Source organism: Nicotiana tomentosiformis, chromosome 5 (genome assembly GCF_000390325.3).
Source record: "Nicotiana tomentosiformis chromosome 5, ASM39032v3, whole genome shotgun sequence".
In the NCBI taxonomy this organism is placed as follows: Eukaryota; Viridiplantae; Streptophyta; class Magnoliopsida; order Solanales; family Solanaceae; genus Nicotiana; species Nicotiana tomentosiformis.
Window position 1 is genome coordinate 23041855 of NC_090816.1, and position 14707 is coordinate 23056561.

Below are 14707 nucleotides of genomic sequence, written 5' to 3' on the forward strand. Positions count from 1 at the left end.
TTGGCGCGTAGAATTCGAGCAGTTGTATCAGGGTTCTATGATTGTGTCGGAGTATGCAGTTTGTTTCAATGGGTTAGCTCGCCATGCACCGGCTCTGGTTGCTACAGTCAGAGAGAGGGTTCGTCGATTCATTGAGGGACTCCACCCCAGTATTCGGACCAGTATAGCCAGGGAGTTAGAGATGGACATCACTTATCAACAGGCAGTGAGCATTGCCAGGAGAGTGGAGGGCATGTTCGCCCAGGACAGAGAGCAGAGAGAGGCCAAGAGGTCTCGAGAGACTGGTCATTATTCAGGAGCTCGTGCACCAGCAGCACGCTTCGATAGGGGTTTTGTGAGTTGCCCTGTTTATTCAGCTCTTCCAGCAGCCAGCGATGTTCCAGCTCCTCCTAGACCTTAGGAGCCCTATTATGCACCGCCAGTATCCAGTATGCCTCCTACTCGAGGTGCTATTATCGGCCAGCCCAGCAGGCCAGGTCCAAGTCAGTCTCAGCCGCCGCGTCCTCTGAGAGGTTGTTTTGATTGTGGTGACACTCGTCACCTGGTTAGAGATTTCTCCAGAGCCAGGAGGGGTGCACCTCCACAGACTTATCAGCCTCCACGCACTCCACCGGGTCCTCCGGTCCTTCTTGCAGCACCAACTGCTACCCCACCTCCTTAGCCAGCTTGAGGTGGAGGTCGGGGAGATCGAGGTCGCCCTATAGGGGGAGGCCAGGCCAGGTACTATGCCCTTCCAGCCCGTTCAGAGGCCGTTGCTTCAGATTCAGTTATTACAGGTATCGTCCCCGTCTGTCATAGGGATGCATCATTATTATTTGACCCCAGGCTCTACGTATTCATATGTGTCTTCTTATTTTGCCCCACACTTGGGGATATCTCGGGATTCATTGAGTTCCCCTGTTTATGTATCTACTCCCATGGGAGATTCGCTCATTGTGGACCGCGTATATCGGTCATATATCGGACTCACACTTCATTGCCTCAATCCACTTGGAATCTTTGACTGCCTCATTGTAAGTTTTAGGTTCCACAATAGCTGATAAGCAGCTAATGTAGATACAAAGGAAGGTGACATATTGGCATAACTGACACAGTCTGATATAGGATAACAACAGTGTGCACTTCCTTTGTTAGGAACAATGTAGTCTTTCATCCATATGGGTGGCCTGCTCACCCTAATGGACTTTCTGATGTCATCCTGTGACTCAACACCAGGATCTATAATAGGAGTATCATTGACTGTGGGATCATCAGCAGCAGGATAATCAGTAAGATCATCAGCATGTGAAAGAGGAATAAAAGGGCCAGATGAATAAGGGGAGGCAAAAGAGATAGGAGAAGAAGAAGAAGGGGGAGGTGGTGACTGAGCATCTGCAGGACCAATTGATGAAATAGTATAGATATCTAAAACAGGGAATAGGGTTGAACAGGTAGAACTCAAGTGCTAAAAAGGAAAGACATCCTCCTTAAACAATACATCCCTGCTAATATGAAATTCCTTTGTGTGAAGTCCAAACATCTTATATCCCTTATGTGTAGTAGAGTAAACAAGAAAGAAGATATGCTCTGGGAGCAAATTTATCAGGTCTTCTAACTGTAGTCACATATCCTAAGCATCTAAAGACTCTCATGTGTTGTAAAGAAGGTGAATACCCAAACATGATCTCAAAAGGGGATTTTCTGTGAAGGACAGTTGAAGGGAGTCTGTTAATGATGTATACAGCAGTACTAACACATTCTCCCCAGAACCTTAATGGTAACGAAGCCTAAAATCTGAGTGCTTGAGCAACTTCCAGAATATACATGTGTCTTGTTTCAGCAACTCCATTTTGTTGTGGAGTGTAGATGCATGAGCTTTGATGTATAATTCCCAGAGATTGTAACAATTCTGACATATGTGAATTGAAGAACTCACACCCATTATCAGATATGAAAAACTTAACAAATGTTGAGTAGACATTCTTAAAAATAGTAAAGAAAGATCTAAGAGCAACAACAACCTCAACTTTAGTAGGTAAAAGGAAGAGCCATGTATACCTAGAACAGTCATCCACCAAGGTCAAGAAATACCTCTTTCCATCATAGGTAGGGACTCTGTAAGGACTCCAAACATCAGCATGAATTGTATGAAAGCAGGATTTGGATAATGTAGGACTAAGAGAGCAAGGTAGTATTGTTTGTTTAGCTAAAGGACTGTCACGACCCAAAATCCCACCACAAGCATCGTGATGGAACCTAGTCTCTAAGACTAGGTAAGCCGATTTCTATTACATTCTGAAGCCATTTTTTTAATTAAATAAGTAACCAAAACTAACAGCGGAATAAATATGAATATACAACCTCCCAATACTGGTAGTACTGAGTCACGAACTCTAACTGAATACATGGAATGATCACGAGGAGCGAATATACAATACTGTTTGATTACAAATTAACAGTACAATGAAATGAAAAGACTCCAAGGGACTGCGACGAGCAAGCAGCTCTACCTTGAACCTTTACGATCGCGCTTTAACTCTGCTCAAGTCTGATATCTCCAATACTTGGCTCTGCACAAAAATGTGCATAAGTGTAGAGTGAGCACACCACAGCGGTACCCAATAAGTATCAAGACTAACCTCAATGGAGTAGAGACGAGGTACAATCAAGACACTCACTAGTCTAATAACATGTGCAATATAATATACCAAATAATAGGAAACAAATAACAACAGAGCAACATGAAACAACCAGTGATATACACAACAGACAACAAGAATACCATTAATATCGCTCAACTATTAATAATTACAATTACACCCAAATAAATCAAGTACTTCAAATAAATGTCTTTCACTTATAATTCTTCCAAATAATTCTCTTTCAAATATAATTCTTTCAATAAATCTTTTCAAGTAAAATTTCCTCAAATAAATATCTTTCAAATACAATTCTTTCATATAATACTTTCTAAGTAAAAATCCTTCCAAATAAATATTTTGAATATAATTCTTTCAATTAAAAAGTCACCATGTAACACCTCATTTCAAAATCATAAAAAATACGGGTCTCAGCCCATTTTCATATTTTTCATAAACACGGATCTCAGCCCTTTTTGTCATATTTTTCATAAACACGGGTCTCAGCCCATTTTTCATATCTCCACGGTATTTTGTGCCCATAATTAAATCATCATATTTTCCCGGCACCTCTTGCCCTCATTTCATATCTCAACTGCACGGATAACTCACGTGCCAATATCCTCAATGTATATAAGATCCACGTGATTAATTTATTTTCAATAAAGTAAGGTTAAAATTATTTAAATCAAGTAAGATATCAACAAAATGATAAGTTTATTTTAGAAATAGTTTGAGAGAGGAAAAATGACATTTTCTTTAAAATAAAGCATTAGATAAACTACTGATTTGGATATAAAATTTATTAAATTAAACATACTGAAAATTTTCTTTTATTTAAAACAACTCAATGTTCAAAGACAAGTACAACCCAAAATATACAAATCCTCAAAGTCTCGTACAAAAAAGTCAAGGTCAACACAATACATCAAGAAATATAAAACACTTAATATTAAGTCAAATAATACATCACGAAAAATATAAAAATTTATAAATTACGGAAAAATAAAATAACCAAGGGCAAGTGCAAACATAGTCCCGAAGTAAGTGCTCAACAAGGGATCTCCCGAGGTACCGCCTCGTAGTCCCAAAATAAATATGCAACAATAATAATGCCTCCAGGCCATCACAAATCAATCCCCGATTTGTGACGCCCCCAGGCCATCACAAGTACGTACTCGTCACCTCGCGTACATGATTTTCAATTACACAAATTGCACATAAGATTCAGTGCCTAAGGAAAAATTCCCCCACTCGAGGTTAAGTAAGACACTTACCTCTTTGAAGTTAGGCCGATATTCCAAAATAGCCTTCTTGCTTGAATTGACCTCCGGACATCTCAAATCTATCCAAATTAATTGTATAACTTCTTTAAATTTCATCGGATGCAATTCGGGATAATAATACGTCGACGTAAAATTTTATTCCAAAAAGTCAACAAAAGTGAACGCGGGACCCGCCCCTCAGAACCCAGAAAAATTTTCATGAAATCCGAACACCCATTCCGATACGAGTTCAATCATATGAATTTTATCGAATTCCAATAACAGCTCAACTTCCAAATCTTAAATTTTTATTTTTGGAAGATTTTACAAAAATCTTAATTTTTCCTCCGTTAAATCCGAATTAAATGATGGATTCAAAGACATAATCATGGAAATTAATCAAAACCGGATAAGAATCACTTACCCCAAACACCCACGCAAGAATCTCTCCAAAAATCGCCTTCTACCGAGCTCCAAATTTGATTTTGAGTTATGAACTCAAACCCCCGACCTCTGCCCTTCGCGTTCGCGAGATACGAGTCGCGTTCGCGAAGGCTTAACGCCAGGCAGGCCCACAACTCCCTTTCCTCTCCGCGTTCGCGTAGGCTTTCCTCATATATTTCTTCACGTTTGCGGATTCTTTGTCGCGCTCGTGATGGGAAAATCCTAGCCGTCCAAAATCCTTCTTCGCGAACGTGTGAGACCCTCCACATTCGCGAAGAACAATACCAGATATCAGTTCCAGCAGTTACAAAACAAGGAGAAATGATCTGAAACCATCTCGGAACTCACCCGAGCCTCCCGGGACCTCAACCAAACATACCATCAAGTTTCAAAACATAACACGGACCTGCTCGAGGCCTCAAATCACATCGAACAATATCAAAACGACGAATCACACCTCAAATCAAAATCTATGAACTTTGAACTTTCAAAATTATGTCTTATGCCGAAACATATCAAATCATTCCGGAATGACTTCAAATTTTTCACACAAGTCATAATTGACATAACGAAGCTATTCAAATTTCCAGAATCGGATTCCGACCCCGATATCAAAAAGTCAACCCCCCGGTCAAACTTTCCAAAAATTCGACTTTTGCCATTTCAAGCTTAATTCCACTACGGACCTCCAAATAATTTTTCAGACACGCTCCTAAATCCAAAATTACCCAACGGAGCTAGAACCGACGAAACTCCATTCCAGAGTCGTCTTCACACATTCTCAACTATGGTCAAAATCCTAAGACTTAAGCTTCCATTTTAGGGACCGAGTGTCCCAAATCACCCCGAATCATCCGGTAACTGAATTCAACCACGCACGCAAGTCAATTCACATAATACAAAGCTGCTCAAGACCTTAAGTCACTGAACGAGGCGTAATTTCTTAAAACGATAAGTCGGGTCGTTACAAGGACATACTGTACAATGCTTGTCTTTACTACTACATTCAACAACATGAAAATCATGAGAACCATTTATTTTCTGCAAAGTATCTAGAGGTGCATGACCCAATCTCTTATGCCACAAAGCTATACTCACAACTTTATTAGGGGCCTTTATTATATTTACAGTGTTTATTGGCCTTGGAACATTCAAGGTATCTCCAACTGAACTTTGGCTTTGAGCTTGTAGTGCTACTGACTTTTTTGGAGTAGAGTTGAACACATATATTCCATCTTCCTCTCTACCAATCCCCCTCACTTGTCCACTAAAAAGTTCTTGAAAAATAAAGAAATCAAGGAAGAACATAACAACCCATCTTATTTCCTTTGTGAGCTTGGACATAGATAGAAAGTTATACTTGAAGTTAGGAATATGCATCACATTAGACACTATTAGGTCCTTAAGAATGGCAAGCTAGAATCATTCACCATATGATTTGAAGCCCCTGAATCTACAATCCATTTAGCTAGAATTTTAGTAATATCACCACATAATGGCATACCTACTGCCATAGCAGAACCACTGCACTCAGGTTGCTTGCCTAGAAGTTGAAGAATCTGGTTGTACTGCTCTTGAGTAAATTGAGGGATTCCAGCTTGGAAGTTCTGACTTGCTTGTTGCACTTGTGAGACTCCTGCAAAGTTAGCAGTAGAGCCTGCTTGTACAGGGTCAGTGGAAGTATCAGACATATAGTTGTCAGCATTGGTCTATGCATAGTTAACTGTATTACCAAATCCACCATTCCTTTTTTACTTAAAATCTTGTGGATATCCATTTAGTTTGTAACAAGTCTCCCTAGTGTGACCTTTGAAGTTGCAATAGTCATAATGTAGATTGTTTCTTCTGGACCTGTAGCCATAAACTGAGTGATTTTTTCCTCCAGAATGACCATAACTAGCACCTGCATTCCCTTTGCTACTAAACAAAGCTGTCACCTCATTTCCCAAGAAGCTGTGATTTTGCCCATGGTTTCCTTTTGCGTTCAGCTGAATTGGAGCTCCAGATGATGTTCCCTTATTACTGAACAAGGTTGTACCTTCATTAACTTCAGAAACTTGAGAGGATTGGGACAGTGCTCTTCTGCTTTCTTCAGAAATAATCATTGAGTAAGCTTTGTTTATGGAAGGTCTAGGAGACATGTTCAAAATCCGATTGCTTGATCGAGAGTATGTCTCATTTAGACCCATGAGAAACTGCAATAGCCTTTGGTACTCAAAGTGCTCAACATATTTCTTCGACTCTTCACAACCACACCCAGGGCAGGGCATAAAAGCATCAAACTCTGCCCTCAACTCCTTCAATTTTGAGAAGTAAGCAGACATAGATTACAGTCCTTGAGCCAGAGTTGCAATTTGTTTATGCAGATATAACACTCTAGAACTATTAACTTTATCAAATGTCTCTTTGAGGTCCATCCACACTTTGTCAGCACTCGAAGCATAGACCATGTCACTTAGCAATTCAGCACACACAGAGTTCATAATCCGCGATAGGACTATAGCATTACATTTTTCCCAGAGTTCATGAAGAACAAGAGGAAACTTTTCTTTTCTATACCTTCCATTTACAAACCCTAGCTTACTTTTACCTAGCAGACTAACGCCCATAGCACTACTCCACAAAGTGTAATTCTCAGGTCCTATGAGCTTGACAGAGATGAGAGAACTGCCTGGAGTGTCACTCGGTTGCAGAAACAATGGATGATGCTGATCGATCACTGGTGCTACAGCTACAGCTTCGTGAGTCGATCCATTGTCCTCGTTAGTAATCGCCATTGTCAACATAAATCTAGCTCACACAAATGCTGTACTCAACAGATACCAATTGCTAAAAATCGATCTAACCCTAATTCTTTTGGGAATTGAAGCAATTGATCAATTCGAATGAATAATTAACAGTGACAATTAAGGAAGATGAATCTGGAGTTGAACTCAAGTGATATAGATCGTTAACTGAGGCTCTGATACTATGATGAACTCTAGATTCATCCCTCAGCTATGGTGATGGAAGCTAAGATGAAGAAGAAGCAGATGAGAGCAAATGAGCAGTTATGCTCTATTTCTAATATATCTCAACCAACGAATGAAAGTATATTTACATTTTATATTATTCTCACTACTTAACCACCTAACTCCTACTAACTACCTACTAATCACAATACTAATTTATAACATATAATTAGCTGTACACCGCTGTCAGTAGCACTTGATTCAACAGAGAAGATTTCAAGTGACCAGGTATGTCTATTTTTAATTCTTACACACAGTAGTATACAATGAAATTGGAATAAAGCAATTATATTGATAATGATGATGTAATGATTGAGGAATTAAATTAAATATAGGTTTGGGTGTGCAATGCTATGGAAAAGTATTTCCTTTGTTGATAAATAGATTCGGCTTCTGCTATTATAATTTAGGAGACATGTGGTTAAGTAATTATTGACTAATAATGGAAAAGTTACTATGATAGACAAGATTCTATAACATGGCATATTAGAGTCAAATAATGTGCACATAGAATTCATGGATATACACTTAGTGTTAATTAATTAGTCACATTACGTAATTAGACTTGGAATCTTTCAACTCACGTATAAAGAAACATAAAAGTGCAGTTAGAAACCTTTTCAGTTTAATGAGTTTTACATATGTGAGTGATTAAGGGATTGGTTGAATCGTTAGCGTGTCAACTATTAGCTAGCTATTGTATAAGAATTATGAGATAACTTTGACCAGCATAATTGACATCGTTGATTAATATTTCCCATAGATTTAGGCCATTGGAGATCGTTTGATTGGTGTTCTAGAAGTCGCAAAGTTGGAAAAATTCTCGTTAGCGAGGTAAGTGAGACTCTAAAATTTGATGCTTGCTTTTTCAAAATCCGTTTTGAAAGTATGTTTTGTCTTCCCGGTCCATGTATTGGGAAGAGCGTGCGCTTGGCAGAATCGGTAGTCATTGACCAGCCGCAAATATATATTATTTTGTACAAAGCTAAAATAATTTAATAAGTGATTTGTGATATGGTGTGTTGTAGCGTAGCCTCGTGCTATGGCGTTGGGGCGTTAGAAATTATTTCTTCGCTACCGTAATTGTCACGACCTAAATTAACCCTCTGTAAGGTGTCGTGACGGCACCTAGTCTTTACGACTGGGAAAGCCTAATATTACGAAAAAAAGTAAAGAAAAAATAATATTTTAAAGATAAACAGCATATTGTGAATAACCAAAAGTAGTACCACTCACCATATACAAAATAATTTCCCAAGACCCGAAATATCACGAAGTCACAAGCTGCTATACTCTATGTAGCTCTATACAAAAGCCTGAAAATAATAAAGAAAATCTCTAAGCGAGGGAGTAGAAGGGGACTCCGAGGATCTGCGGACGCAAGCAGAAGTACCTTGAAGTCTCCTAGAATCAGCAGCACGTACTAACCCCGAGGCAGATAGCTCGCACCTGGATCTACACACGAAAACATATGCAGGAAAGGGCATGAGTACGCCACAATGGTACCCAGTAAGTGCCAAGCCTAACCTCGGTCGAGTAGTGACGAGGTCAGGTCAAGGCCCTACCGGAGTTAATATAATAAATTAAACAGTAAAAGATATAAGTAAAGTTTACGGTAACACAATTAAAGAAATTCTAAAAAATTTAACAGTTAAGGGAGCCTTCGACTCAGAACAAGGTAAATACAATGGGAAAATCTCTCGGGATACCGTCCCATAATTTCAAATGAATATGCAGTACAAGAGGATCTCCCGGAATACGTCTATAGTCCCAAAGTAAATATGTAGTGTTGAAGGATCTCCCGAAATACGTCCGTAGTCCCAAAGTAAATATACAGTGCTGGGGGATCTCCCGGAATACGCAGGTAGTCCCAAAATAAATATGCAAGACAAGGGGATCTCCCGAAATACGTTCGTAGTCCCAATTTAAATATACAACACAAGATGAAATGGCAGGTATGACATCGAGTTATACAGTTTATACTGTCAAATAGGCAGTTAAAATACGTAAGCATGTTTCTCTGGTCTAAATTTAACAATTAAACGTATTAGTGCAATTTAATAAGGAAAAACAGTTTATGATTTAGAAAGGAAAAACGGGATTTTTAAAATAATCACCTCCCGTACACGGCGCCCACACATCAATTAATATCAAACATCCTAAGGGAAAGTCCCCAACACAAGATTAGGCAAGCCATTTACCTCGAACCGCTCGAATCAACTCGATGTCACGTTCTTGCCACGTGTATCCTACTCCAAATGTCCTGAATCTATTCAAATTAATTGCATAATGTAAATATAACTACAAGTAACTAATTTAGCTAATTAATTCGAAGCTAAAGCGTGAAATTAGGAAAGACGCCCAAAAATTCTCCCCGGGTCCACGTCTCGAAATCGGGTAAAAATTATAAATTTTGAACACCCATTCACTCGAACAAAAATCATCTAAATCTGACGTCAAATTCAAATCTCAAATTTTCAATTGGGGAACCTTTTCCCCAATTTCCAAACTTCTACCCTCAAATTCCTTAATTAGACGAGGAAAACAATAATAGATTAATGTATTATGATCAAAATAGAGTTAGAATTAGTTACCCAGTAGTTCTCCTTCAAAATCCCTCGAGAAATCGTCTCCCACCGAGCTCTAAATCGAATTGGTGAAAATGAGGAATGAACCCTTGAAGCTGTCTCTTCAACCCAGCGATTTCCGCACCTGCGCTCATGGGGCCGCATCTGCAATCACGCACCTGCGAAAAATATCATCGCAGGTGCGAAGGTCACTTATCCGGGCTGGGGCCGCATCTGCGGGCAATATCTTGCAACTGCAGATACCGCATCTGCGCATTTTACTAAGGCAGCCAAGCTCCGCACCTGCGCCCACGCTTCGCACCTGCAGGATCGCAAGTGCAGTCAAACTTGCGCACTTGTGCTCCATCACCAGCCCCACCAGTTTTTGCATCTTCGCACTTCCTCCACACTAGCGACTCTCGTACCTCCGGCCTCCCTTCTGCAAGTGCGAAACACTAGAACCAACAAAGATACCAGATATTTTCCTAAGTCCAAATTCATTCCGTTAAGCATTTGAAACACACCCGAGGCCCCCGGGACCTCAACCAAACATACCAACCAATCCTAAAACACCATATGAACTTAGTCAGGCCTTCAAACAACATCGAACAACACCAAAATCATGAATTAAGCACGGATTCAAGCCTAAGAATTTAAAATTTTCCAAATTTTACAAACGCCGCCGAACCACATCAAATCTAGTCCGAATGATCTCAAATTTTATAGGTCACAAATGACACTACTAACCTACAACCACTTTTGGAATTCCATTCCGAACTTGATATCAAAATTTTCACTATCGGTCGAAATCACCGAAAAGCTAACTTTCACCAATTCAAGCCTAAATATGCTACAGACCTCCAAAACACATTCCGGACGCGCTCCTAACCCCAAAATCACTCAACGGAGCTAACGAGGTCGACAAAATTCCATTTAGGATCCGTCTTCACACAGTTCTGACTACGGTCCAAACTCTAAGGCTTAAACTCACAACTATGGACTAAGTGTCCCGAAACTCTCTAAATTCCATAACCAATCCCTCCGGCAAGTTCTCAATAGCGGAAACAAACGTGGGGAAAACAGTTATTAGGGGATTGGGGCTCTAATTCTCAAAACGACTGGCCGGGTCGTTACATCCTCCCCCTCTTAAAACAATCATTTATCCTGAACGAGTATAAAGACATACCTGAAACTGTGAAAAGATGAGGGTACTGGTTGCGCATATCCTGATGGGTCTCCCAAGTCGCCTCCTCGACCGGCTGACCTCTCCACTGGACCTTTACTGAAGCAATATTCTTTGACCTGAGCTTTCTGACCTGCCTGTCCAAAATGGCTACTGGCTCCTCAACATAAGATAAATCCTTGTCCAACTGGACTGAGTTGAAATCCAATACATGAGTCGGATCACCGTGATACTTCCGAATCATAGACACGTGGAATATCGGGTGAACTCCTGCTAGGCTGGGAGGCAAGGCAAGCTCATAAACAACCTCCCCAACTCGCCGCAATATCTCAAAAGGACCAATGAACCTCGGCCTTAGCTTGCCCTTCTTCCCGAACCTCATGAAGCTCTTCATAGGCGATACCCGAAGCAAGACTCGCTCACCAACCATAAATTCCAAATAACAAACCTTACGGTCTGCATAACTCTTCTGCTTGGACTGGGCTGTGCGAAGTCTCTCCTGAATCACCTTCACTTTATTCAAGGCATCCTGGACCAAATCTATACCCAACAAAGCCTCGCCCAGCTCAAACCATCCCACTGGGGACTGGCACCGCCTACCATACAAAGCCTCATACGATGCCATCTGAATGCTGGACTGGTAACTATTATTGTAAGCGAACTCTACAAGTGGCAAGTATTAGTCCCATGACCCTCTGAACTCCATTACACAGGCACAGAGCATATTCTCAAGAATCTGAATCGTGCGCTCGGACTGCCCGTCCGTCTGAGGGTGAAAGGTTGTGCTCAGCTCCACCCTATTACCCAATTCCTGTTGTACGGCTCTCCAAACCCGTGATGTGAACTGTGTACCTTTGTCTAAAATGATGGATACTGGAATACCATGAAGGCAGACAATCTCTCTGATATAAATCTTAGCCAACCTCTTAGAAGAATAAGTGGTCAACACTGGAATAAAATGAGCTGACTTGGTCAGCCGATCCACGATCACCCAAATAGCATCGAACTTTCTCAAAGTCCGTGTAAGTCCAACTACAAAGTCCATGGTGATCTGCTCCCACTTCCACTTTGGGATCTCTAACCTTTGAAGTAATCCACCCGGTCTTTGGTGCTCATATTTGACCTGCTGACAGTTGAGACACTTAGCCACAAACTCAACTATATCTTTCTTCATCCTCCTCCACCAGTAGTGCTGTCTCAAATCCTGGTACATCTTCACGGCACCGGGATGAATGGAGTACCACGAGCTGTGGGCCTCCTCGAGAATCAACTCCCAAAGCCCATCTACATTGGGTACACATATCCGGCCATGCATTCTCATCACACCATCATCACCAATAGTCACATCTCTGGTATCACTTCGCCGAACCATGCTCCCTGATACAGTCATAAATAGAAGACCGAGCAACCACACAAGCTAATACCTGGCTAGGCTCTGAAATATCCAATCTCAAGATCTGGCTGGCAAAGGCCTGAACATCCAAGGCTAAGGGCCTCTCAGCTGCTAGAAGATATGCCAAACTTCCCAAACTCTCTGCTCGGCGACTCAAGGCGTCGTCCACTACATTGGCCTTCCCCGGCTGGTATAATATAATGATAGCATAGTCTTTAAGTAGCTCCAACCACCTCCGCTGATGCAAATTAAGGTCCTTCTGCCTGAGCAAGTGCTGCAAACTCCGGTGATCAGTGTAAATCTCACAAGGAACACCGTACAAATAATGACGCCAGATCTTCAGGGCGTGAACTATAGCTGCTAACTCGAGATCATAGACTGGATAATTCTTCTCATGCACCTTTAACTGTCTATATATGTAGGCAATCACCCTACCATCCAGCATCAATACCACCCCAGGGCCAAACCTCGAGGCATCACAATAGACAGTGTAGGACCCCGAACCTGTAGGAAATACTAATACTGGGGTTGTAGTTAAAACTGTCTTGAGATTCTGAAAGCTCTCCTCACACTCCTCGGTCCACCTGAACGGAGCACCCTTCTGGGTCAGCCTGGTCATAGGCGCTGCAATGGATGAAAATCCCTCCACAAAGCGATGGTAATACCCCGCCAAACCAAGGAAGCTTCGGATCTCCATAGCTGATGACGGTCTAGGCCAACTCTGCACTCCCTCCACCTTCTTCGGATCTACCTTGATACCATCACAAGACACTACGTGGCCCAAGAATGCCACTGAATCAAGACAGAATTCACACTTAGAAAATTTTCCATACAACCTCTTCTCCCTCAAAGTCTGAAGCACGATCCTCAGGTGCTGCTCATGATCTTCCCGAGACCGGGAATATACCAGGATGTCATTAATAAACACAATGATGAAAGAATCAAGATAAGGCCGGGACACACTGTGCATCAAATGCATAAAGGTTGCTGGGGCATTGGTCAGCCCAAATGACATGACAAGAAACTCATAATGACCATATCTGGTCCTGAAAGCAGTCTTCGGGATATCCGACTCCCGAATCTTCAACTGATGATATACAGAACGCAAGTCAATCTTGGAAAACACCCTGGCACCCTGTAACTGATCAAATAAATCATCGATGCGAGGCAAAGGATACATGTTCTTCACTGTAACCTTATTCAACTGCCGGTAATCAATACACATACGCATAGAACAATCCTTCTTCTTCACAAATAAGACCAGAGCACCCCAAGGTGATACACTGGGCCTGATGAAACCCTTATCAAGCAACTACTTTAACTGCTCCTTCAACTCCTTTAATTTAGGAGGAGCCATACGATATGGAGGGATAGAGATGGGCTGAGTGCCCGACAACAAATCAATACCAAAATCAATATCTCTGTCAGGCGGCATGCCCGAAAGATTAGCTGGAAACACATATGGAAAGTCCCTCACTACTGGAACTGACTTAACTGTAGGGGTATCAATACTGACATCTCTTACATAGGCCAAATACGCATCACACCCCTTCTCAACTATTCGTTGAGCCTTAAGAAATGAAATGATCATGCGGGAAGTATACTCTAAGGTACCTCTCCACTCTAATGTCGGCACGCCTAGCATAGCCAGCGTCACGGTCTTAGCGTGACAATCAAGAATAGCATAATGGGGCGACAACCATTCCATGCCTAAGATAACATCAAAATCTACCATACTGAGTAATAACAAATCGACTCTAGTCTCAAAACCACTAAGAGCAATCAAACACGACTGATATATGCGATCCACAATGAGAGAATCTCCCACGAGAGTAGATACATAAACAGGGGAACTCAAAGAATCTCGATTTATCCCCAAATGTGGAGCAAAATAAGAAGACACATATGAATACGTAGAGACTAAGTCAAATAATACTGATGCATTCCTATGACAGACAGGGACGATACCTGTGATGACTGAATCTAAAGCGATGACCTCTGAACGGGCTGGAAAGGCATAGTACCTGGCCTGGCCTCCCCCTCTAGGGCGACCCCGACCTCCCCGACCTCCACCTCGAGCTGGCTAAAGAGGTAGGGTGGCAGCTGGTGCTGGAAGAATGGTCGGAGGACCCGGTGGAGCACGTGGAGGCTGATAAGTCTGTGAAGGTGCACCCCTCTTGGCTCTGGGGAAATCTCTAACCATGTGACGAGTGTCACCACACTCAA

The 14707-nt window shown here is 41.5% G+C and overlaps 2 protein-coding genes across 2 annotated transcripts; both read right to left on the bottom strand.

Moving 5' to 3' along the window:
- Nucleotides 1–973: 973 nt before the first annotated feature.
- Nucleotides 974–6651, bottom strand: LOC138892018 (uncharacterized). Its single transcript, XM_070175709.1, has 4 exons — nt 6135–6651; nt 5758–5984; nt 5311–5662; nt 974–1404 (listed from the first exon to the last, which is right to left on the bottom strand). The coding sequence occupies exons 1-4, from the start codon at nt 6649–6651 to the stop codon at nt 974–976; spliced, it is 1527 nt and encodes a 508-aa protein (XP_070031810.1).
- A 3-nt stretch (nt 6652–6654) lies between these two features.
- On the bottom strand, nt 6655–7104 carry LOC138892019 (uncharacterized). The gene has a single exon (XM_070175710.1). The coding sequence runs from the start codon at nt 7102–7104 to the stop codon at nt 6655–6657; it is 450 nt and encodes a 149-aa protein (XP_070031811.1).
- Nucleotides 7105–14707: the final 7603 nt, after the last annotated feature.